The following is a 26,265-nucleotide window of genomic DNA, read 5'->3' as shown; positions in this document are numbered from 1 at the left end:
ACATAATAGAATCAGTGCAAGACTGTACCCAACAAGATGGACAAATAACCAATGTGCAAAAGACAACAAACTGTGCAAACACTAAAAAGAAATAAATAATAATCATAAATAAATAAGCAATAAATATCAGGAACATGAGATGGAAAGTCCTTGAAAGTGAGTCCATTGGTTCAGTGATGGGGTGAGTGAAGTTATCTCCTCTGATAGTTGAGAGGTAATAACTGTTCCTGAACTTGGTGATGTGGGTTCCTAGACTCCTGAACCTTCTTCCTGGTGGCAGCAGTGAGAAGAGAGCATAGGCTGGGTGGTGAGGATTCTTGATTATGAATGTTGTTTTCCTGTGACAGCTCTGTGTAGATATGCTCAATGGTGGGCAGGGCTTTAAATCGTGGTGGACTGGGCCATATCGACTACTTTTTGTCGGGTTTTCTGCTCAAGTGTATTGGTGTTTCCATATCAGGCTGTGATGCAACCAGTCAATATGCTCTCCACCACACATAGAAGTTTGGTGATGAAGAATTTCAAGTTGCTGACGCTGTCCACCCCTGATCCCCCAATAAGCAAAAGCTCATAGAGCTTCAGTTTCCTCCTCCTCAAGTCAATATTCAGCTCCTTGGTCTTGCTGACATTAAGTGACAGGTTGTTGTGGCACCACTCAGCCAGATTTTCAATCTCCCTCCGAAATGCTGACTCGTCGCCACCTTTGATTCGGTCAATGGTGTCGTCAGCAAACTTAAATATGGCATTGGAGCAGTGCCAATCATAAGTATAAAGTGAATAGAGTAGGGGGCGAATTGCACAGCCTTGTGGTGCACCTGTGCTAATGAAGATTATGGAGGAAATGTTGTCTCTAATTCAACATTACTTGGGTCTGCAAGTAAGGAAATTGAGGATTGAATTGCACAAGGCAGTATTGAGGCCAAGGTTGAGTAAAGAGCCAATGGAATGGCATCTGCTATAGACATGCTGGTAGGCAAATTGGAGTGGATCCACATTGTTTCTAAGGCGGGAGTTCATTAGCAATCTCTCAAAGCACTTCATCTTTCTAGATGTAAGCGCTACTGGACAAAAGTCATTGAGGCAGGTTACCAATTTGTTTTTAAGCACTGGTATAATTGAAGCCTGCTTGAAGCAGGTGGGTACCTTAGACTGCCAAAGTGAGAAGTTAAAGATATCGGTGAAAACTCCAGCTAATTGATAAGCACAGGACTTTAGATTGGCCATGGAACCCCTTAGAACTGTGTGCTCTCCAAGGGTTCACCCTCCTGAAGAATGCTCTCATGGCGACCTCAGAGACCAAAATCACTGGGTCATCTGCTGCTGTTGGTATTTGTAAAGGTTCCTCCATGTTTTGCTGGTCAAAGCAAGAATAGAAGGCATTGAGCTCATCTTGGAACAAAGTCTAGTTGTCACCTATGTCACTTAGTTTTATTTTAGAAACATAGAAAACCTACAGCACAATACAGGCCCTTCGGCTCACAAAGCTGTGCCGTTCATGTCCTAACCTGTAAGAGGTAATGGCATTCAAGCCCTTTCACAGCTGCTTAGCATCCTTCAGCGATTCACATTTGGTCCAGAACTGCCTTGTCACACGTGAGATGTCTTCCTGGAGATCGTTCCTGGGACCACATGTATTTAACTTGGTTGCCAGACTTGAATGTCACTGCACTGGCCCTCACCAGATTATGGATCTCCTGGTTCATCTAAGGCTTCTGGTTATGGAAGTCTGAGTGATTTTGTGGTGACGCACTCATCTACAACTCTTTTGTCGTCTACGACCTGCACCCCCTAGCTCTTGCTATTCTATAGGACTCTCCAGGACCCTACCTTTTAATGTTTCAGTCCTCCTCTAATTTACTGATCAAAATGCAACACTTCACACACTTGTCTGAGATAAATCCCAATTGCCATTATTTGCCCCGCTTCCCAGTTATCAGCTGGGGGAGGGCGGGGAGAAGTAGCTTCTCTCCTTCCTGCAAGTGTCAGGCAATGCAAATGTAATTATTTGAATTAGAAGCACAGGGTCCCATCACAAACAAGAGAAAATCTGCAGATGCTGGAAATCCTAGCAACACACAAAATGCTGGAGGAACTCAGCAGGCCAGGCAGCCTTCATGGAAATGAGTACAGTCAATAGTTCAGGCTAAGGCCCTCAGCAGGACTGGAGAAAAAAAGATGAGTAGATTTAAAAGGAGTAGATCCTTATGTTCAATGTGCAATAACAATTGGTATCCAAAATTATTATGAGAGGAATTCACAGAGTAACTACAAGCAGCTTTTTTCCACTGAGGTTGGGTGAGACTCAAACTAGAAGTCATGAGTTATGGGTGAAAGCTGAAATGTTTAAGAGGAAAATGAGGGAGATCTTTGCTCAGAAGGTAGAACAATATGCCAGCAGAAATGGTGTGTGCAGGTTTGATTTCAACATTGAAGAGAAATTTAGATAGGTACTTGGATGGAAGGGTTATGGAGGACTATAGTCAGGTCGATGGGACTAGACAGAGTAATAGTTTGGCATGAATTAGACCATAAGTTATAGGAGCAGAATTAGGCCATCTGGCCCATGGAGTTTGCTCCACCATTCAAACATGGCTGATCATTTTTTTTAATCGCCTCCTCAACCTCAGTTCTTGGCCATCTCCCTGTAACCTTGATGCCATGTCCAATCAAGAACCTATCAATCTCGGTCTTAAATACACCCAACAACCTGGCCTCCACAGTGGCATGTGGCAACAAATTCACCACCCTCTGGCTAAAGAAATTTCTCTGCATCTCTGTTTTGAAAGGCGCCTCTCTATCCTGAGGCTATGCCCTCTCGTCCTAGACTCTCCCACCATGGACAACATGTTTTTCACATCTACTCTGTTTAGGCCTTTCAACCTTTGAGATCCCCTCTCATCCTTCTGAATTCCAGTGAGTACAGACCCAGAGCTATGAAATGTTCCTCATATGATAACCCTTTCATTCCTGGAATCATCCTTGTGAACCTCCTCTGGACCCTCTCCAATGCCAGCACATCTTTTCTAAAATGAGGTGCTCAAAACTGTTCACAATACTCAAGGTGAGGCCTCACCAGTGTCTTATAAAGCCTCAGCATCATATCCTTGCTCTTGTATTCTAGATGTCTTGAAATGAATGCTAATTGTCACGTTCTCCTTCGGGTGTAACGAAACGCCGAATTTAACGTCCGGATAAACCACAGTTAATAAGAACCAGATCGCAGTAAGATTAACCATTTACTGTTCACTCTTCACATTAACATATGGTGAAAACTGTTGATAAAACAATACAAGATTGATACAGTATTTGTTCCTTCCTTAATATCACATTTCAAGTGTAAATACTTGCAAAGGTGACTATAACTACATTACACTAAGGTGCAGTATACAGGGAGAGTTTACCTGCTCCATTGACTACTTTAAATACACTTCCATGCAAACTATCCGCGACTCTTTAACTAACGAAAGCATAAACATTATCTACCGACGTTACCTCTAACAGGATCACTATTAACATCTTAGTTCAATATATCGATTATCTATTAACTTACAGCGTTGCTCTCACTGTGATTTCTCATGCCTGCAAAACTGCTTGTGCTCAGGTGAGCCTCGTGGAAAAGCCCCCACCCTCGCGCTAATTTCAAACCGGTGTTTTCCCACAAGACGCGGCGAAACCGGATGTGACGTCATCGCATGCCGATATATTTTACATGCAATGAATATACTTTAAACACTTCTAATTCTAACTAGAAAATACTATTGAATGAATTACTAAGCGAAAATATTATAAACTAAATAACTGTCGTAAAGACAGCACACTAATATTTCATTTGCCTTCCTCACCACTGACTCAACCTGCAAGTTAACCTTCAGGGTGTTTTGCACAAGGACTCCCAAGTCCGTCTGCATCTCAGATTCCTTGTTTTCTCCCCGTTTAGAAAATAGTCTGCACTACCAAAGTGCATGACCATGCATTTTCCAACTTTGTGTTTCATTTAAATCATTTGTATACAGCATAAAAAGAAGTTGTCTCCAAACCGACCCCTGCGGAACACCACTAATCACTGGCAGCCAACCAGAAAAGGATCCTTTTATTCCTACTCTCTACCTCCTACCAGTCAGCCAATACTCTAACCATGTTAGTAACTTTCCTGTAATACCATGGGCTCTTAGCTTGGCAAGCAGCCTTATGTGTGGCATTAGATGGGCCAAAGGGCTTGTTTCTATGCCGTAGTGTTCTATGACTCTCATTGTAGGATTCAATAAGACCAGCAGGGTCTTTGTTTACTCTTTTACTCGAGCTCAAATGATGTACTTTCTCATTTATATTCCAGACCACAGTGGAAATCAGGAAGAATTACGAGGGCTTCTAAAGCAGCTCCCGGAAGTTAATTACTGTCTGCTGAAGTTTCTGTGCCACTTTCTGACTCTGGTTGCTGCAGAGCACAGGACCAATCGAATGACTATTTACAACCTTGCCACCGTCTTTGGTCCTAATATATTTCAGTAAGTCCAGTGAAAACCTCTCACTTCCAATAATTCATGTTTACTGCTTTGATCACACAAGGAATTTTGTTTCAATGCCTCTAAATGCAATGGTTAGATTTTAGTTAGACTCCTGAGTTGGCAGTTGGCAGATAGCCATGTTCATTCTTACTCTCTGGCTTTAACAATATGACATTTCAAAATTGGGGGTATATAACAAAAGGTGGTAACATGAACCCTTTGGATAACTAGCCAAGGGACAGATCAAGTTAAATGGTTTCCCCGACATTTGTAGTCATCAAAATTTATATCTTTAAGAGCCAACGGCAGGTGGAATTCCACAGGCATTTTCTCCTGGAGATACTAATTGTACATATAGTGTAAAGTTTGCTTTTCTTGACTGCATTATGAAATGCAGAAAGTGAAGTTTGATGTCTACGTGTTACTACATCTGGTTGTACGGGTGTAAAGTGGGATGTGACTTCACTTCCTGAAGCTCAGATTGAAACTATCCCATTTCTAGAACACCATTTGTTGCCTGATTCAGCACACTGAGCATGCTACATGGGATTAATTCATCAAATAGAAGTGCTAGGAACAGTCAGCAGATCACCATCTCCACCATCTGTGGAGGGAAAAACCAAATTAATGTTTCAAATCAAACTGTCTTTGGCTTGAAATGATTTTCTTTCCACATGTACCCCCGACCTGCTGAATGTTTCTAGCATTTTCTGCCTTCATTTCTCAGGCATCTAGGCCGAACATACTGATCGAATTGGCAATGGCAAACTGATTCCTATTTGAACATTTTCTGGAGTCAAAGCTATGCTATTGTGCACTTTAGAGAAGCGAGTCCTTTGGTAAAATTCCTATTCAGATTATTCATATATTGCATAACCAGCAATCTAATCGTATCCATAGGGTATTTAACTTAAGATTGGAGGCATTGGGAGGGTCTCATTTGACATATTTGTAGTTGTCTTCTTAATGTGGCTATAAAGAGTAAGATGTGGTAATAGGAGGAAGACTTTGTAGGAGGTAAACTTTGGAAGGGACGTGTTCAGCTTGATGAGAGGTATGGTGTAAATGAAAACAAGAATGCTTGAGTAAAACTGTTATCAGGAGAACTAATGCACGTAGTACAGAGTTAACAATGGAGATAAATTGATTCACCTCTCCCCAAGTAATTTATCTAAACAAAAGCTAGATAAGTATGTTGTTGAGGAGGAGATTAAAGGTTAAAGTGTAAGTGTAGCAATGTTGATTGAACATTACACTTAATATAGGTGTCTTTGGGATGTTGAAATCATCACTAATGTAGTCCTGAAATTCAGTGAAGGAGTTATGTCACCAGATATTCCATGCATCCTGCTGTATCTCTTGGGGTGTTTTGGAGATTGCTAAGTTAAGAAACTGGGATACACTTCTGTAAAATGCCATAAAGATCCTATCTGTAAAACATCCCAGAGTGGGTAAAATTTGGTACCAAACGGCATAAGAAGATACTGGAGCAGTTAATTAAAGGTATGGCCAATGTGATTGGCTTGTCAAAGAAAGTGATGTAAAATGGGGAGGTTTAGGGAAAAATCTACAGAGCTTAAAGACTTGACATCTGATAATTCAAATTCTAGAGTGGAAGGTTTGAATCCAGAGATGTTCAAACGGCCAGAAATAGGGTATACAAATATCTGGGAGAATTACATGGATGGAGGAGAATACATCCGTGGGGAGAGAAATGAAGCCATGAAGGGATTTGATTGAAAATTTTAAGTCAAGGTGATACTTAATCAGGAACCAGCGCAGGTCAGTGAACAATAGGATGATTGAGCTGGACTAAGTACAAATCACTGAGAGACACAAGACAGCAGAGATACACAACAGGAAAGTCACAAAACAGAGGAGTCAAAATGCAGGAGTCAAAACACATGACAGGACAATGGAAACGCAAGGCAAGGAAGTCAAAGTGAAAGGTGAGCCTGTCGAACTCAAGGCATGAGATACAAAAAAGCTAAGAGACCAAGTATAAAATGCAAGTAAAATATAAAATACAGATAAAGGATAAAACAGAGAGGAAAGTAAGGAGCTAGATAAAGGTACAACATACAGAAACAATCGTAGTCACACTGGGAGAGAGAGAGAGAGAGAGAGAGACAGAAAACTCTGAAAGTCAGTGAAACACTGGCAGGAATTCATAATGACCTCTTTGATAATAATTTCAGAACTTATTGCGGACTTCAAATTGTTGACGGTCCTTAAATATTAAATGTATCTCCTGTGATTTCCAACTATCCAATTACTATCACGAGGTTGTGTGAAGTTGCTTATTGAAGCTTCTTTCTGTGCTAGATATATTTATATATTACTTTGTGATAGTAAACAGCAGGCTCCATAAGAAAGAAATGATACCTAATGAGCTGATAAAATAGATTGGATATACTAATTTAGTTTTAATTCATTCTATTTTTCCTTATTACCAGTGGGCTTAGGGTAGAAAACCATTTTCAACTTGAGAATAAAGGTTAAAGTATTACTTTGCAAACCAGTACAAATTAATAATATTACTATTTGATAATTGTGTTTAGATAGATATTTTATTGATCCCAAAGGAAATTAAAGTGTCACAGTAGCATTACAAGTGCATAGATATCCAAATATACAAATATTAGAAGAGAAGTAAGTAAGATTGTTTGTGGTAACTTATTTTTTATTCTATCAAGAGGGAGTCATCATTTCCTTGGCTGTAGATTGACTCATTATACGGTAGATCCTAATGGCTAAGGGTAAGAATGACCTCATATAGCGCAGCATGGTTGTCTTAGTCTATTACTAAAAGAGCTCCTCTGTTCAGCCAAGGTGGCATGCAGAGGGTGAGAAACATTATCTACAATTGCCAAGATTTTCCGTAGAGTCCTTTGTTCTGCCACAGCCTCCAGTGTGTCTATTTTTGACTCCTGTAACAGAACCAGCCTTTCTAATCAGTTTATTGAGCCTATTGACATCACCCATCTTAGTGCCGTTGCCCCAGTACACCACCGCATAGAAGATTGTACTGGCAACAACAGACTTCTTGTACACAGCCTCTGTGTTGGTGCTCCACTGAAGTCTGTCATCCAGCTGCACCCAGAGGTACTTGTAGATCATCTCTATATCCACGTCCTCACTATCAGTAGTAACAGGGAGCACTGCAAGCTTAGTCTAACTAAAGTCTATCACTGTCTCCTTTGTCTTACTGATGTTGAACTGCAGATGATTCAGCTTGTACCATTTGACAAAGTCCTTCAACAAGGCCTGTATTCATCCTCCTGTCCTCCCTTGATACACCTAATTATTGCCAAGTCACCAGAGAATTTCTGCAGATGACATGATTTAGTGTTGTATCTAAAGTCTGAGGTATACAGGGTAAACAGGAAGGGAGCCAATAACAGTCCCTTGTGGGGCATTAGTGTTCTGGTTATAGCCATGTCTGACACACAGCTCTGAAGCCTCACAAACTGTGGTCTGCCAGTCACGTAGTCTGGAAATTCCATCGTTCTTTGACTCAGAGCTTTTCTGCCAGCGATGAGGACTGTATGGTTTTGAAGGCATATGGGAAATCAAGAAACATGATCCTCACAGTGCTGCCCTGCTTATCTAAATGGAAGTAGGGTCTGCTCAGCAGATAGATAACAGCATTGTCGACTTCAATGTGCTCCTGGTAGGCAAACTGCAGGGGATTGAGGGCTGATGTCACCAGAGGTCAGAAGTAAGCCAGGACCATCCTCTCTAGGGTTTTCATGATGTGTGAGGTCAGGGCCACTGGACAGTAGTTATTCAAGACTTTTGGTTGGCTCTTCTTGTGTACTGGGACCACACACGATGTTTTCCACACAGCCGGGCCCCTTTCCAGGCAGAGATTCAGATGGAAAATGTGCTGGAGAACTCCACACGGCTGCTTAGCACACTGCTGATTGGATCTCTCACAGTCTCCAACAGGGATTTTGGCTCATATTGAAGAGTGTTGAACCGCAGAGGGAAATGAGATTTAAAACAATTTTAAACAATAAAAAGAATTTGGGGATCGTACTTCAGCTGACATGAAGGGCAGCATATGAAATACACCCATTTGCCTTTAAATTAGGTATCTCCTATACCCAATAAAGTGGCCAATAACTGTATGTCCTTGGTTCTGCTGCTGCAGTCCATTCACCACTGTTGTAATGCATGACTATTCGAGTTACTATCTCCTTCCTATCAGCTTGAACCGGTCTGGCAATTTTCCTCTGACCTCTCTCATTATAAGTTGTTTTTCTCACAGAACTCAAGTCAAGTCAAGTCAAGTCACTTTTTATTGTCATTTCGACTGTAACTGCTGGTATAGTACGCAGTAAAAGCGAGACGTTTTTCAGGACCATGGTGCTACATGAAACAGTACAAAAACTACACTGAACGACGTGAAAAACAACACAGAAAAAAAAACTACACTAGACTACAGACCTACCCAGGACTGCATAAAGTGCACACAAACAGTGCGGGCATTACAATAAATAATAAACAAGACAATAGGCACAGTAGAAGGCAGTAGGTTGGTGTCAGTCTAGGCTCTGGGTATTGAGGAGTCTGATAGCTTGGGGGAAAAAACTGTTACATAGTCTGGTCGTGAGAGCCCAAATGCTTCGGAGCCTTTTCCCAGATGGCAAGAGGGAGAAGAGTTTGTATGAGGGGTGTGTGGGGTCCTTCATACTGCTGTTAGAACTGCCACTCACTGGATGTTTTTCTCACCATTCTCTCAAATCTAGAGACTGCTATATGTGAAAGTCCCAGAAGATCAACAATTTCTGAGATATTCAAACCACCCTGTCTGGCACCAACTATTTCACAGTCAAAGTCACTTAGATCACATTCCTTCCCCATTCTGATATTTAGTCTGAACAACAACTGAACCCCTCGTCCATGTCTGCATGTTTTTATGTATTGAGTTGTTGCCACATGATTGGCTGATTAGATAATTGCATTAACGAGCAGGTATACAGGTGTACCTAATAAAGTAGTCACACAATGTATGTGCTTTGGATTAAAGATGACACTAAACTCCCTTTAATCTCAGAATGTTCAAATATATCTGTCCAAGTCTGACTTACTGCTCATCCCTGAATTCTAATACTCCAGCGCTGGTAGTTGATACTTTACCAGACCCAACCCTGATCTCCAGAAGTCCCTCCCAAGACCTTAGTACTTTCCAGCTCACATTAACCACCCATCTTTGATCTCCTAGTTTGATCTCCTTATATGGGCTTCATGTCAGTTGATTTTATTTGATAAAGCAACTGTGATGAACCATGGAATTTCCTTGCTATGTTAACTATGCAACTGAAGTGCAAATAGTTATTTAAAACTGAAAAAATACCTTGAACTGGACATTTCAATGAGTGGAAATAATTCTTCATATTTTCTAACTATGTCAGAACAGGCCATTTCAAAGTTCAATGTAAATTTATTATCAAAGTACATATATGTCACGATATACAACTCTAAGATTCATTTTCTTGCAGGCATGTGCAATAAATTCAAACACCATAACTGAATCAATGAAAGACCACACCAAATCTGTGTACAACCAGTGTGCAAAGGGCAACAAATTGTGCAAACACAAAAATAAATGAATAATAACAATGATAAAATAATAATAACTAAATAATAAATTTCGACAACATGAGCTGAAATGTCTTTGAAACTGAGTCCGTAGGTTGTGGGAACATTTCAGTGATGGGACAAGTGAAGTTATTATCCCCTTTTTCTGATGGTTGAGGGATAATAACTGTTCCTGAGCTCTGTGGTGTGAGTTCTGAGGCTGCTATACATTCTTCCTGATGGCAGCAGTGAGAAGAGAGCATAACCCTGGGTAGTGGAGTGTCCCCGATGACGAATACTGCTTTCCTGAGGCAATGCTCCATGTAATTGTGCTCAGTGCTGGGGTGGGCTTTACTGGTGATGGACTTTTTTAGGATTTTCCATTCAAGTCAATTGAGGTGATTCAGTCAGTTATTATACTCTCCACCACACATCTACAGAAATTTGTCAGAGTTTTAGATGCCATGCTGAATCTTCGTAAACTCCTATTGAAGTAGAGGCACTGCTGTGCTTTCTTCATAATTGCACTAATATGCTGGGCCTAGGTCAGGTCCTTTGAAATGAGAACACCAAGGAACTTAAAGTACTGATGCTCTCCTCTTCTGATTCCCTGATGCGGACTGGCTTACGGACCCGCGGTTTCCTTGCATTAATCAATAATTGGCTCCAAAAGGAGGCAGAGCGAGGTTGCGAGTCCAAAAGGAAGCGGGAGCACAGCTGGGGTCTAGAACGTCGGGAGACCAAGAGACATAGTTGGAGCCGCAGCACGTCCAGGCGAGACCACAGCCTGCGCTGCCCCCCAGGGGCTAAGGGTCTGCCTACCCCAGAAGGGAGATAAGTAGCAACACATACATCTAGACAGAGTGTGCTCATTGTGCTAGCAAAAAGGGCATGTGAGGCAAAGTGAAACGTGCTGTGACTGCAAGGAGCTAGCAAAAAAGCAGACAGAGAGAAAAACGGGGCTAAATCAACATAACAAAGATGCCGATAATTGGAACCATTACAACAGCAGCATTGAAAACTGGGTAACTTACATTGAAAGAGTGGAGTTATATTGTGGTGCTAACGGAGTTGAGGATAAAAAGAAAGCCAATGTCTTTCTCAGGCTACATCCACACTAGACCGGATAATTTTGAAAACACCGGTTTCATGTAAAAACGATAGGCATCCTCACTATGCGTTTTTTAAAATATCTCTATCCACATTGAAACGGAGATTTTGGTGAATCCCCTCTTGCTGCGCATACGCAGGTCACATCTGCTGAAAACAAGTGGCATGCTTGGTGTTGAATCCTGCCGTAAAAGTGCATGTTTGTGTAGATACAGACTAGAAAAACTTAAAACGATGGACAGCTGTTGGCTTTCGCGCAGAAGAACTTAAAAGTTTTTAAAAACAGTACAGAGTGGACTGGAGTGTACAGAGGCAACCAACAGGGAGTTCACAGACAGATTGACCCGGCTGATGACGAACATTGGAAAAACTGACAAACTGTTGCATTAATAAAGCATTTTGTTAAATGTATAAAACATGTCTGTATCAGTATTATCTTGTATTTCCATACAGTTACATTAGGGTGTTACACATCTATTGTCAGAGAAGTACTTGCCTAAATAGGTAAACCACCTTCATACGAGCAAGGACAGAAAACAGGGCAAAGTGAGTATACTTATTTATTCAGTAAAGTTATGGGTCGAAGTATTTGGTGAGTACATTTCTAACTCTTCTGGCTTCAACCTCGTTGCGGGCTGTTCTGAAATTGTTAGGTTGTGTTCAAGAAAACAATGAAATGGCGCGCTGGTTACCCCGTCCACACTGATCCAGCCAATCCGGCGTTTTCAAAAATAGGTTAGTGTGTGGCATGCACTGTGAAACCACACAGAAGAAGCTTCTGTGTGAAAGAGACCTTACATTCAAGAAAGTGCTAAACATTGCAATATTAACAGAAACAGCGGCACAGGGTGCTTCCGAGATACAACAAAGATCTCTGGAGTATGCCACAAATAAAATGTCACTGAACAGAAATGAAGGAAAGAAATGTTACTGTTGTGGTAACAGGTCACATGACCTGGATGACCGTTGGTTTAAAGACAAAGAATGCAGAAACTGTGGCAAACAGGGCCACATTGGCAGAGTATGCAAAACTAATCAACAGCCAAAAAAGGGCAAAATACACAGAAACTAGAAACCCCAGAAAGGAAAATCCAACAAGGTACACAAAATGAAAGAAGACAGTTCTGTTGAAAGCAGTTCTGATGAAAATGACTCTGATGAAAGTGAATTGTCTTGTCGGCAACTTCACAGCGTGAAAGAGACAGATGATCGAAGAGTAATATGGATCACACCACAAGTGGCAGGCGTGAGATCGAAAATGGAATTGGACACAGGCTCAGCTTTAACAGTGGTCTCTGTACACGACTACAAACAACTATTTTCACACGTACCTCTGAAACGAACTAAACTACTGCTGAAGACTTACATAGGTCAGAAAGTGCGTCCCAAAGGCAAAATTAAAATGACAGTGACCTATGGAGGTAAAACTCAGCAACTGAACCTCTGTACTGAAAAATTGAGGACCACTGTTGCTGGGATGTGAATGGCTCCAGAAAATCCAATTGGATTGGCACACCATCAAGGCACTAGATGCGTCAGCGAAGGAGGGCAGCAAGGCTACATCTGAGAGAATGTCACAAACATTTGCTGACTCTGAGGAAGTGTTCATGAAAGGAATAGGATCACTTCAGGGCATGAAGGCAAAGGCTGAGATTGAGGAAACTGCATGTCCAAAATTTCACAAAGCCAGGCCAGTGCCATATGTAATCTGTCCTACAGTAGAGGCAGAAGTGAAAAATCTGGAGCAGACTGGGGTCCTGTCAAGGCTGGATTGGAGTGGATGGGCCACGCCCGTTGTTCCAGTGATGAAGAAAACCTCCAGCACAAAACCCGGAAAACCAAGCAAGGTGGCATATGTGGTGATTTTCAAGTGACTGTTATCCCAGTTCTCCGCCCAGTACAGTATCCTCTACCTTGTATTGAGGACATTTTTGCTTCCCTGTCAGGAGGGAAACCTTTCACAAAAATCGATTTGGCACAGGCTTACCAAATCAAATTCCAGCAAGCATCCAAGAAATATCTGACAATAAATACACACAAAGGACTTTACCAGTACAACAGGTTGATGTTTGGGATAGCATCAGCTCCTGCAATCGGGCAAAGAGCTATGAACCAGGTCCTGCAGGGGATTCCAGGGACTCAGTGTTACCTGGATGACATCATTGTCACCGGCAAGGAAGACGACAAACATCTTTCTAACCTAAAACAGGTGCTCACCATGTTACGAGAATATTGGCCCACAGCTAATTGACAGAAATATGACTTTTTCATAAAGGAAAACTCATACTGTGGGCATGTGGTCAACAAGGATGACTTACACATGTCTCAAGACAAGATAGGAGAGGTGCTTAAGGCACCTCCACCCAACATTGTGTCTCAGCTGAGAGCATATCTTGGACTAGTGAACTATTACCACAAGTTCTTGACTAACCTATCCAGTCCTACACCCACTAAATGCACTATTACAGACAGGAATACAGTGGAAATGGACTGAGAGCTGTGAGAAAGCACTTCAAGAAACTTACAGACTCATAACTTCAGAAGGGGTACTCATGCACTTTGACCCCTCCTTACCAATCTGACTAGCTGTTGATGCCTCGCCCCATGGGATAGAAGCTGTGTTATCGCACAAGTTTCCAGGTGGCTCAGAAAGACCAATAGCCTTTGCCTGAAGAACGCTAACTTCAGCTGAATGCAACTATGCACAGATTGACAGAGAGGCCCTAAACCTCGGGTGCGGAGTCAAGAAATTCAGTCACTACCTGTATGGCCAAAACTTCACTCTGTTGACTGACCATCAGCCACTCGTGTCCATCTTCAATCCAAGAAAAGGCGTTCCATTGATGACAGCACAAAGGCTGCAGCGATGGTCTCTGTTCTGAGGAAGTCACATGTATGACTTTGAACACAAGGGACCAAGCAACATGGCAATGCAGATGAGTTGGCACGTTTACCATTGCCAACTTCCAAGATAACTACACAAATGGATTCAGCAGAGGAATTTCACACAACAGCAGTTGAACAATTACCAGTGACAAACAGCCTCATTGACAGGGAAACACGTAATGACCCAACGTTGTCAAAACTGTATGACATCACGGTAAAGGGACGGCCAGCGCAGGGTAACACACTGTTTCCAGCCTTCTCAGTGAGGAGGGAACAGTTGTCAGTGTGTCGGGGAACATTAATGTATGGCTCATGAGTTGTGATTCCTCCCAAGCTACGCACCAGAGTTTGGAGGAACTGCACCAGGGGCACTGAGTACCATGAAGATGAAAGGTCTTGCTCGTGACTATGTGTGGTGGCCGGGAATCGATAAATAGATTGAGGATGTGACCAAGAACAGCTCTGGATGTCAAAAGATCCAGAACACACCACCACAAGCCCCTCTCCATCCGTGGGACTGGCCCTTATCACCATGGCAACGAGTGTGCATCGACTTTGCTGGACCATTTATGGACTCTATCTTTTTAATCGCCATTGATGCACATTCCAAGTGGCCAGAGGTCATCAAAATGAAGACAACCATATTGGAAAAGACCACTACAGTGCTGAGGACCATGTTCGCCAGGAATGGCATACCAGAACAAACCTGCACAAACAATGGACGACAATTTGTCTCTGAAGAATTCCAAAGTTTTGTGAAGAAAAATGGAATCAAGCACTTTACATCTGCCCCTTACCATCCATCCACAAATGGCTTGGCAGAAAGATTTATACAAACATTCAAGAAAGTGGGAGGATACTTGGTAGTGTGGAGGAGCAGAGGGATCTGGGGGTACATGTCCACAGATCCCTGAAAGTTGCCTCACAGGTAGATAGGGTAGTTAAGAAAGCTTATGGGGTGTTAGCTTTCATAAGTCGAGGGATAGAGTTTAAGAGTTGTGAGGTAATGATGCAGCTCTATAAAACTCTGGTTAGGCCACACTTGGAGTACAGTGTCCAGTTCTGGTTGCCTAACTATAGGAAGGATGTGGAAGCATTGGAAAGGGTACAGAGGAGATTTACCAGGATGCTGTCTGGTTTAGAGAGTATGCATTATGATCAGAGATTAAGGGAGCTAGGGCTTTACTCTTTGGAGAGAAGGAGGATGAGAGGAGACATGATAGAGGTATACAAGATATTAAGAGGAATAGATAGAGTGGACAGCCAGTGCCTCTTCCCCAGGGCACCACTGCTCAATACAAGAGGACATGGCTTTAAGGTAAGGGGTGGGAAGTTCAAGAGGGATATTAGAGGAGGGTTTTTTATTCAGAGAGTGGTTGGTGTGTGGATTGCACTGCCTGAGTCAGTGGTGGAGGAAGATATACTAGTGAAGTCCAAGAGACTACTAGACAGGTGTATGGAGGAATTTAAGGTGGGGGATTGTATCCGAGGCATGGTTTAAGGGTTGGCACAACATTGTGGGCCGAATGGCCTGTACTGTGCTGTACTATTCTATGTTCTAAAGCCCTCAAGGCAATGGACAGCGAAAATCGACCACTGCAACACAAGATAGACAACTTCCTCCTTGCCTATCGTAATGCAGTACATGCAACCACTAACCAGACTCCAGCGATGATGTTTCTGAACAGGAACCTGAGGTACCGCATGGATCTTCTCAAACCAAATGTATGGCGTGATGTAGAGAACAGACAGTTCAAACACTTGAATGCTAAGTCTACATGGAGCTTCAGTGTGGGACAGTCAGTTCTTTCATGTGATTACTGGACTGAAAAGTGGCAGCTGGGTATAATTTCAGCCATAGATGGACCACTAATGTATAGAATACAGGTGGGAGAAAATGTATGGAGACGGCATGTGGACCAAATCATGGATGCTCGGGTGAAAAACACAACAACACCTTGCCCAGACTCTCATGACACAGAAGCAAACACTCCTGCTGTGACCACATCAGCCTCATTTACAGATGAGCCTGTCATCAGTGTTGAGGTACTTGTGGAGACTCATTCCCCGAAGCAAATATTTCAAGTCAGGAGTTGCCGGGAGAGGAAGAGGAGACCTCCCCAGAGACTTGAGTTCTAAATGGATCTTAGACTAAAAGTAAAAAAAAAGCTTGTTATACAGACAGTCCCCGAGTTATGAACGTCCGACTTACGAAAAAATTTGTACTTACAAACAGGGAGGGAGGAGAATACAGTCCGCCATTTTAAGTTGTGTTAACACTGTGTTGAGTGTGTAACTTTGTATTTGGCTTAAATATTTCTTAGCAAGATTCACCCTGACCCCCACCCCCCCCTTTTCCAGTCAGCACTGCCCCCTACTTGTCCCATTTAACCTGGTTCAGTGAGGGTGGAATTCAGCTCCTGGGGGAGCAGAGGAACTGCTGCCTGCGGCTGTTGCTGAATCTGCAGTTTTCTGTTCCCTTGACGGAAAACGATCACAATTGAAAATGAAGTGGAAATAATAAAGCAGTCGGAAAGAATTGAAACGCCATCGGTCATTGGAAAAGCGTTAGGCGTTAGGTCAACGATCGGAACAATTTTAAAGGATAAAGTGAGAATAATGGAGCATGTGAAAGGCCCTGCCCTGATGAAAGCTACAATTATTACTAAGCAGCGCAGTGGTTTAATTATTGAAATACATATGTTTCTTAAGTGTTTTATGCATAGAAAGGTAAAGTAGATACTATACACTAAGACAAACGTTTGACTAATTGATGCTAAATAACACCAGATGTACCTGTTCCGACTTACGTACAAATCCGACTTAAAGATAGACTCAGGAACGGAACTCGTTCATAACCCGGGGACTGCCTGTATTTTGATATTATTACGTTATAATTTGATATTATTAAGTTACTAAGTAAACAAATTGTAAGTGTTTGTATGTTAGGAGTATTTGTTTAGCATAGTGCCCCAGTAAAAAAAAGTTGATACACTATTAAAATAAAAATGGAGGAGTGTACCCTATAGTCTACAGTATAATAAAGGACTACTTTATGTTTTAGTAACACTTTGGATGCACTATTAGGCGCATATTGAGCATGCGCTATTAAGTGTGTTTTGATCTGTACGTGTGTGTTAAAGTTCGGACTCTGCCCGTGAAGAACCATGAAACTTAGCTCCCATCTCCAGCGTTTTTATTAATAGCATTGTTGTGTATCCAGGCCACATACACAACAATGTGTAAACAACCTAGTTTACAAGTAAAACACAACCTTGTGTTATCATTTCAGACAGATGGACGATTCCATTTGTATTAGTAATTATTTTTTGTGGAGATACTTTCTTTGACTCCATTAGTTGTGGATGGGTAAGTACTTTCTTTGGAATCATCTAGTATGTTCCATATCAGATCCCTAGTGCATTTAGTCCGGGTTGTGTGTCCAAGGTGGTAAGTCCTCATGTACCAAACTCATTTGACTTCCCTTCTTCCTTCCTCTGGTAACTCCACTGCAATACTATGTAGAGTGTTTTAAGCACAGCTTTCAGGCTTGGTGGAAGGAATATTCATTGGGCCATGACTGCCAACTGTTTTAAAGTTACCAGCTTCCCCCCCCCCCCTCCCCATTATCTCTGTCTACACTTCCTACGGTTTTGACTTATAATATAATCTCTTCCACCCTCGTCATTCTCACTTCTCCCCACCCCTGTCCAGTTGGGTGGGCAGAAGATACAAGTTCATACAGGCAGTTTCTAACCCACTGTTGAGTTGACCACATACCTGATAAAAAGGAACTCTTTGTTTTGTCAGTCTACCTCATCATGGTCCTTCACTTTATTTGTCAAACTACACTGATCGTTCTCTGTAACACTATATTCTGTATCCTGTTATTAGGTTCCCTTTGTATTAGCTCTGTCTACTTATGTGCATGATCTATTTGGATCTCATGCAAACAAAAGCTCTTCACTGTATCTTGAACTGTGTAATAATAATAAGCCAATTACCAATTGCCGACTGTGGGCTGAAGGGCCTGTACTGTGCTGTACTATTCTATGTTCTGTGAAAAATAATTAGCCCAGTTTAGTGCAGAAGTACAGTATTATGCAGGTGGCAAACAAAAATGGGAGACATTCCCTTTTCTGCAACAATTGTTAATTAAAGCTACTGGACAAGTGCATTTCCTTTCCACTATAACCAGCAAAAATCACATTATTTTTAGTTCAGCTGGGTTCTCTTTGGAAACGTCATGTCTTATTCAACTGACTGTTCAGTCTTACTGCATCTCCTAGGAATGGAGTACATTTTCACTTTGAAGTTTCTTGGGAAATGTATATTTATGAGAGAGGTTAGAACAGTATTTAATAAAACTGAAGAATTGCCTTAAGAAATTCAACAAGTCCTGCTGGAGTTAGATCATTAGATCATTTTGGCACTGTGTTGGTTAATAAGGCACCTTTCGTAACAGAAGTCACCACCACAATGCTTACTTCATTACAATTCTAATCTATTGTAAGGTTGCCAATTTGATGCTGAAGTGACCCACATTTAAGTCAAGTGGTAATTGGCCACCGTAACAGTACACAGCACATGATGAAAGATTAATTATTTTATTGACCTCAGGAGATATTAATGAGTGTGCAATATAGTAGTAAATGTTGTTCTAAATGGTAGTTAACTGATAATGACTGCACTAATCTTCAAATATGTAAGATCTTGGAGAGAACATATATTAAGTGCTTCTTGCATAAAAATATATACCTGCCATTGAAAGGGTTGAGTGATGATCTGCAGTGCTGGTTTCCAGAATAACAGGACTATCATATGAGTGGTTTGGTAGGTGAATTGAACTCATCTCATTCCTTTGAAAATTACAAAACTGTTCAAGGGTTTGACAGAGTAGATGGAGGAAGGTTTTGACATGGAGTCTAGAACCTAGGGCCTGCAATCCTTAAATTTCTTTATCCATATTAATCAGTCAGGGCATTGAGTTTTGGAGTTGGGATGTTATATTGCAATCTTGCAAGATGCTGGTGAGGCTGCACCTGCGGTATTGTGTTCAATTTTGGTCCCCATTTTATAAGAAAGGCATCAGTAAATTGGAAAGAGTACAGAGTAGATTTACGAGGATGCTGCCAGGGCTCAAGTTATAGGGAGAGGTTCAGCAGGCTTGGTCTTTATTCCTTGGAATGTAGGAGACGAAGGGGTGATGCTGCAAACATGCATAAAATCTTGGGGGGTGGGTGATGTAGACGTGGAGAAAATCATGTTGGATATAGATAGGGTGAATGCACAAAGTCTTTATCTGAAGGAAAGTGAACTGAAAAATAGAGGGCCTACGTTTAAGGTAAGAGGTGAAAGATCTAAAAGGGACCTGAAAGGTGTGGTGCATATATAGAACGAGTTGCCAGGGAATGTGTTTGAGACGGTTACAGTATAATAGCAATATTTAGAAGACATTTGGACAGATATGTAGATAAGCGGGGTTTAGGAGGATACGGATAAAATGTGGGCAAATGAGACTAGCTTGTTAGCATGGATAAGTTGCATTGAAGGTCCTTTTCCCATGACATATTACTGTATGACTCTATCCTGGAAGACTAAGTGGACTTGGTAATTGATAGTTTGAAAACCGAGGTCTGTAGATTCAAGATATAAGAGGAACTAATTGATAAGGAGTATGGACAAAATGTTGTTGAAGTGGAAGGTCGCCCAGGATCATGATGAATGAATGGTAGCACAGGTATGAGGAGTTAAATGTAATCTTCCTGCTCCTATGGCCTTGTATTCCATCTTATACTGTATTTAAAATAGGACTGCTGCAATTCTAATCCTGTCTAGTCATGAATAAATAAAAATCAAAAAATTGCAGGTGCTGGAAAAATGAAATAAAAAGAGTAATTGCTGGAAGTTCTCAGCAGGTCAGGAACGGTGGAAATAATATTTTAGGTCAAAGACCCTTCTTTAGAACTTACCAGTTCTGAAGAAGTGTCTTTGAACTGAATCTCCGACTCTGTTTCTCTTTCTGCCTACACTGTCTGACCTGTTTCTGATATTTTCAATTTTTATTCCTGATATCTTCATTCTTGTCCACTTCAAGAGTTTTCCTCACCAGCTTCTCACTGTCCACCTGCACTTGGGCTTAAGCAGGAGCCAGTTATCTTTGTCCAACTGATGTTTGCTCATCAGCCTGCTGAATCACTCTGCTCTCCAGCTGCTATCAGTCAGGAAGAAGGTACAATAGCCTGAAATCCCACACCAGCAAGCTTCTTCTTTCAGCCATTCAGTTCTTGACCCAACCTGCACAACCCAATCACCAGCTCAATGCAGCAACACCTTGACCACTTTGCACTACAATGGCCTTGTTTGTTTGTTCCAAATGTGTTCTTCCTTGTATAATTTCACATCATTTATGTTTAATTTGTTTTTCTTACAAATGTTGTGTCTCTGATGCTGCTGGGACTAAGATTTTCACCTGTGCATACATGTATATAGCCATGACCTACATTAATCACCATTTTTGCACAAAAATGTATTTTAAAATTCACATCCCTCTGCTTGAGCATCACCATGGATTCATCCCTCTCCACATCTGCAAACCCCACCAAGTTCTGTGCTCCTTGCTTGTACTCTTGATCATTCCACCTCTTCCTTTGCCACAGCACTGGTGGACGTGCCCTCTGCCGCCTCTCGAGTTTCCTGTGAAAATACCCCAAACTCTCCACCTCATTCCTCCATGGTAACCCATTCTCTCTTAAATTTTCCATGACTAATGCCTCGTTCTTAGAATACATCTTAATTATTTCTGATTATACTCCTGTCATGTTCTTTGAGGTACATATTTTGGCACACTCAAGACACTGCAAAAATGGTCGTCGTTTTACACTGCAAAAATGGTCATTGTTTTATCCTTTTGATAATATTCCATTATATCAAAGGAGTCGTACAAGATCTAGTACTTTTGTTTCAGCAGAAATCTCTAACTAATGAGTCTGTGGGGACAGTTTATTCTGATTTTTTTGGTAAACTCCTAATGACAACTGTTGTTATGGAGACAGCAGGGTCTTGTGATCACATCACATGCTTTAAACTGAAGTGTTATTGTACTGTGACTGAACAGTAGTGAAATAGCCACTAACTTCCTATGGGATATCTTAAGGTACAGGGATTTGACGTTCCTGAGAGTACCAAAAAAATCCACAGCCAACCTAATAACTAAATATCTATGCATCACTTCAAGTATTGCAATAAACAGTATCAGCTTGACCAGCAGTTCATAATGTGACTGAGCTAATAATTTCCTCAGGGAGTCTCAAGTAAGATTGGAGCAGAAATGGTTGGCTTACCACAGTTGTGTTCTGCATTGTAACATTTGCGTTTCCAACCTGGCAGTGTTTCCCCTGGTTTTGAAGGAATACAGGAGCAAAACATCTCCAACAAGCTGATGGCTTCACTGCTCGAGAACTACGACATCTTCTTTGAAAACACAGACAAGGTGGACGTCCCACCTGGCACTGGCAAGCAAACGAGAATAATAACTGTGCAGGTAAGTGCCCACTTATCATCCAGGTTGATAGATGGTTATGCTTACAAGGTGCGGTGCAGTACGATGATAGGAACATGAACGCCAGCATTGATCAATGGAGGTAAATTGTCATTTCATAAGCTATACTTCTAGAACTGTAATTAGTCATCAGAAGAAAGCTGATAGATGCTGTCCTTTGTATCTCCTGTGTGTCCATCAGGTTTTGAATTCATTCCTCCTCCATGAGCATAAAAAGCTATGTGGGTTTTCCAGTCCACTACAAAGGAAGCAAATGTCTCCCTGAAAGTGGCTGCATGGGTGTAAAGAATGCAAATTGCTAATTACCTTTGATAGTCAAGGCATTGAGTTCAAGAGTTGAGAAGCTATGCAGCAGCTTTAAAAATTTCTGGTTAGGCTGCATCTGGAGAACTTCATTCATTTCTGGTCACTCCATTAGAGGAAAGGTATGGAAGCTTTGGGACGGTGGAAAAGAGGTTTGCCAGGATGCTGCCTGAATTGCAGGGCATGTGCTATGAGAAGTTGGATAAACTTGGGTTGGTTTTTCTGAAGCATCGGAGGCTGTGGGGAGATCTGATAGAAGTTTAGAAGATTATAAGAGGCACAGACATTGAAGTAACCTGAGCAACTTTTCTCGAGGGGATAAATAATTCCAACTATAAAAACAAAAACTCATCTAAAAATTAGCATGGTGTAGAAACTGAACAATACTTTGACGCACTGGGAAAAGCTTGTTTATTTCCATTCCAACATTGTGTCATAACTCTGAGGTCAGGAGAACACATTTCTATCAATTGTCCAATGACCCTTTGCTGTGACGTTGTCCAAAGTTATGCTATAGGTTCATAATTATGTTATCATTTCGAATAACTTGACATTCGCTGAGGAAACTTTTCATCTACATGAAGCTTGATTCCAGACCCTGATCAGAGAGAAAGCACTAAGTCACCTGCATGGTCAAAATTGATGTTCAACTGATGTTCTTGGGTATACAAAACCCAGTAAAACAACAACATATTCTTCCAAGCCTTGCAGATACTAGAGGGACGACAGATCTGGAAATTTTGGAGCAGGATACAGGAAAAAAGGGCTGGGTCAAAATCACTGGGTCAAAAGGTCAATGTTTCAGGGTGAGACCTTTCATCAGGACTGAAAATTAAGAGACTGGAAGCCAGAATTAAAGTTTAGAGGGAGGAGGAGGAGCACGAGCTGGAATAGATCGTGCTCAGCCGTCAGCTACGGTCAGTTCCACCAGTCATGGGCAAATTCAGGTAAAATTTTTTAAAGCTATGGAAGATTGGTTCATTCAACAGCTGTCTAATTGAAGGTTATTACAGTGCTTAATCTTACCAAAATGATTTTAATTGTACAGGGAAATTTATTACAATAAAACAACATCTCAAAAAAGTGAATTAAAAATGTGCAACATTCAGTAGTTTGAAAAATCTGTGAGTCCAACACCATCAGATCCTGAACATGTTGGATTACCCAAAAGGTTTTCTCAGTCTCCCTACATGTGCAATGGGATAATGACGAAATCTGTTGGGGCCAGAAATTTTCTGATCCTTTATATCCCAACTAGGAATAAATAGAATAATATCACCTCAAAGAGGATACGTTCACAGACTCGAGGAAGCATAATAAGATCTATAATTCTACTCCACACTTGAATGTATATTTGGCATATTTTCGCAAATATGTATTCACAACACCATAATGAGTCATTTGTTCTGACATTTCCACAATTTGCAAATGAATACTTATTCTGATTTTTAATTTTAATTCCTTTCAAAATTGCCTGTTCTGTGCAACATTTAAGACCCAACCTGTCTCCTGCAAAGCGGCAGAGTTCTGAGAGTTAGTTAGGTTTAATTGGTTTATTATTTTGACATGTACCAAAGTACAGCATCAAGCTTTTGTTTTGCGTGTCATCCAGGCAGATCATGCCATACATAATTATATCAAGGACATAATTAAACTGAGAACACAATTACATTGAAGTTACTAAAGATGGAGAGGTCAAGAGGCTAAAGCTGAGAATTCCTAAGCTTGAGATTGAAATTAGAAATTGGGGTGTAATGGAGAGGTGGTAGTTGACCAGAAATGGGGGATCTCATTCACTGGAGTTTTGATAGTACAGATGTAGGCTCAGTATTTCCTCAGTGGTTAGCTGGAAGCCAAAAAGAGAATAAGGATGAAGCCATGGAAGGATTTGATCAAGAAAACATTTTAATTGTCTGTCCAGTATCCTGGACAGAATCCTGCATAAGTGATTGGAGTAGTAAATGAACAGGACATGAGGTAGCTGGAATATGAGGAAGGTAGTACTGGATGAGCCGAGAATGATGGGTACAAAGTAGAGACAAGCATTAAAGAGCAACACTAGACTGCAGATACTGAGATCAGGAAAAAAAAGCTGTTGAGGGAAATGGGCAGTCAATATTTCCACTGAGCGCTGTTCCCTCTAAGCTGTGCAGTAACTAAAATGCTCCAACACACATTGCCTTTGTTGCTGTACAGCTGGAGTTTTCTTCTACATAATGTTAATATAGTTTTGAAATCTATGTTAATATAATAGTGAACGACCCTATAATTATTAATGTGTTAATGAATATAATACATTATTTTGCTAAATAATAAACATACCACAACCTTTACTTTGAAACATTTTAGAGCTTCAACATATTTACATCATCAGAGTTTCAAGTTAAAACACCATTAAAAATTGTAACAATAAACACAGAATGGATGTCAGTAGCTTGTTAATAACCTGCCAGATTTTCTGAACGCTGATGCTGTCTTGTCAAAACATTTTCCATTTGCCATTGTGCCTGCCAGTTGTTTTAACTGAGTGACATGGTTTACAGTGGGCCCTCCTTATCTGTGAGTTCCACATGCACGAATTCAACCAACTGCAAGTCGAGAAAACCTGGAAGTGCTCTTCCAGCACTCGTTGTTCGAGCGTGTACAGACTTTTTTTCTTGTCATTACTCCCTAAACAATGCAGTATAACGATTAGTTTTCTTTCTTTCTTTCTTTTTCAATCTTTTTATTGATTTTCACATATACATAAAAAAAATAACATAGTAATAAGTAAATTATAAATACAATAGACTTGAAATCACATTGATAATAAGATAATAATATCCTACTAAACATCAACAAAAGAAAATACCTTAATCAAGTCCACATGATTATATGAAAAAAAATCAAAAATAACCATTAAAAAAGAAAAAAAAAATATTAAAAAAATATGTGAGAAAAAAAAATATATATTAAAAAAAAATAAAACACTAAACTAAACTAACATAGGCAATAATAACAGTTTACAAGTATAAGATAGTGTCAAAGAACTCCGGAACTCCATACCTGAACATGAATAAGCAGAAAGGTCTGGAGAAGGCCAAATTAATTCATATGAAAATGTCGAATAAACGGTCTCCAAGTTTCTTCAAATTTAATTGATGAGTCAAAAATAGTGCTTCTAATTTTTTCCAAACTCAGATAAGAGATAGTTTGAGAAAGCCATTGAAATGTAGTAGGAGGATTTACTTCTTTCCAATTTTGTAGTATAGACCTTCTGGCCATTAATGTTACAAAAGCAATCATTCGTCTGATTGAGGGGGAAAACTGATTACCATCTTCATTTGGTATGCCAAAAATTGCAGTAATAAAATGAGGTTGTAAATCTACATTCCAAATTGAAGAAATAGTAGTAAATATATCCTTCCAATAATTATGTAAAGTGGGACATGACCAAAACATATGGGTCAATGAGGCCACTGCTAAATGACATCTGTCACATAGAGGGTTAATATGAGAATAGAATCGAGCAAGTTTATCTTTAGACATATGAGCTCTATGTACAATTTTAAATTGTATTAAAGCATGTTTAACACATATAGAAGAAGAATTAACCATTTGCAAAATTATTTCCCATTTATCTGTTGATATGTTGTATTGAAGTTCTTTTTCCCATTCTTGTTTAATTCTAACTGATATTTCTGGTTGTATCTTCATAATCATATTATAAATAAAAGCTACTAATCCCTTCTGACAAGGATTTAAGGTAAAGATCAAATCTGTAGTGTCCATCAAAGTTGAATTAGGAAAAGATGGTAAAACTTTATGTAAAAAATTTCTAATTTGTAAATATCTGAAAAAATTAGATTTAGGTAATTCAAATTTATTAGAAAGTTGATCAAATGACATCAAAGTATCTTCAAAAAAGAGATCACGAAAACATTTTATACCTTTCCTTTTCCATATGTTAAAAGCTTGATCTGTCCAGGAGGGTTTGAAAAAGAAATTAAATAAGATAGGGCTATCAAGAACAAAGTTTTTCAAAATAAAAAACTTACGAAATTGAAACCAAATTCGTAATGTATGTTTAATAACAGGATTAAATATTTGTTTATTAAATGTAACTAAATCCGCAGGAAGACAAGAACCAAGAACAGAGAATAGAGAATATCCCTTTACCTCATTACATTCCAAATTTACCCACTGTGGGCACAGTGGTGAATCCAAATCTAATTTCCAATACAATAAATTACGAATATTATTTGCCCAATAATAAAATCTAAAATTAGGTAAAGCTAAACCACCATCTTTTTTTGATTTTTGTAATTGCTTTTT

General features: G+C 40.4%; 1 protein-coding gene across 2 annotated transcripts in view; it reads left to right on the top strand.

Moving 5' to 3' along the window:
• fam13a (family with sequence similarity 13 member A) overlaps positions 1 to 26,265 on the top strand; it is a 280,149-nt gene that overhangs the window by 53,852 nt on the left and 200,032 nt on the right. For both annotated transcript variants that reach the window (XM_059965405.1, XM_059965404.1), the window contains exons 4-5: positions 4,334 to 4,505; positions 21,477 to 21,630. In XM_059965405.1, coding sequence (XP_059821388.1) covers positions 4,334 to 4,505; positions 21,477 to 21,630 — 326 coding nt within the window. The remainder of the gene's footprint in view (positions 1 to 4,333; positions 4,506 to 21,476; positions 21,631 to 26,265) is intronic.

This window comes from Hypanus sabinus, chromosome 3 (genome assembly GCF_030144855.1).
Source record: "Hypanus sabinus isolate sHypSab1 chromosome 3, sHypSab1.hap1, whole genome shotgun sequence".
In the NCBI taxonomy this organism is placed as follows: Eukaryota; Metazoa; Chordata; class Chondrichthyes; order Myliobatiformes; family Dasyatidae; genus Hypanus; species Hypanus sabinus.
Note: the sequence above shows the minus strand (reverse complement) of the source record. Positions and strands in the feature narration are given on the sequence as shown.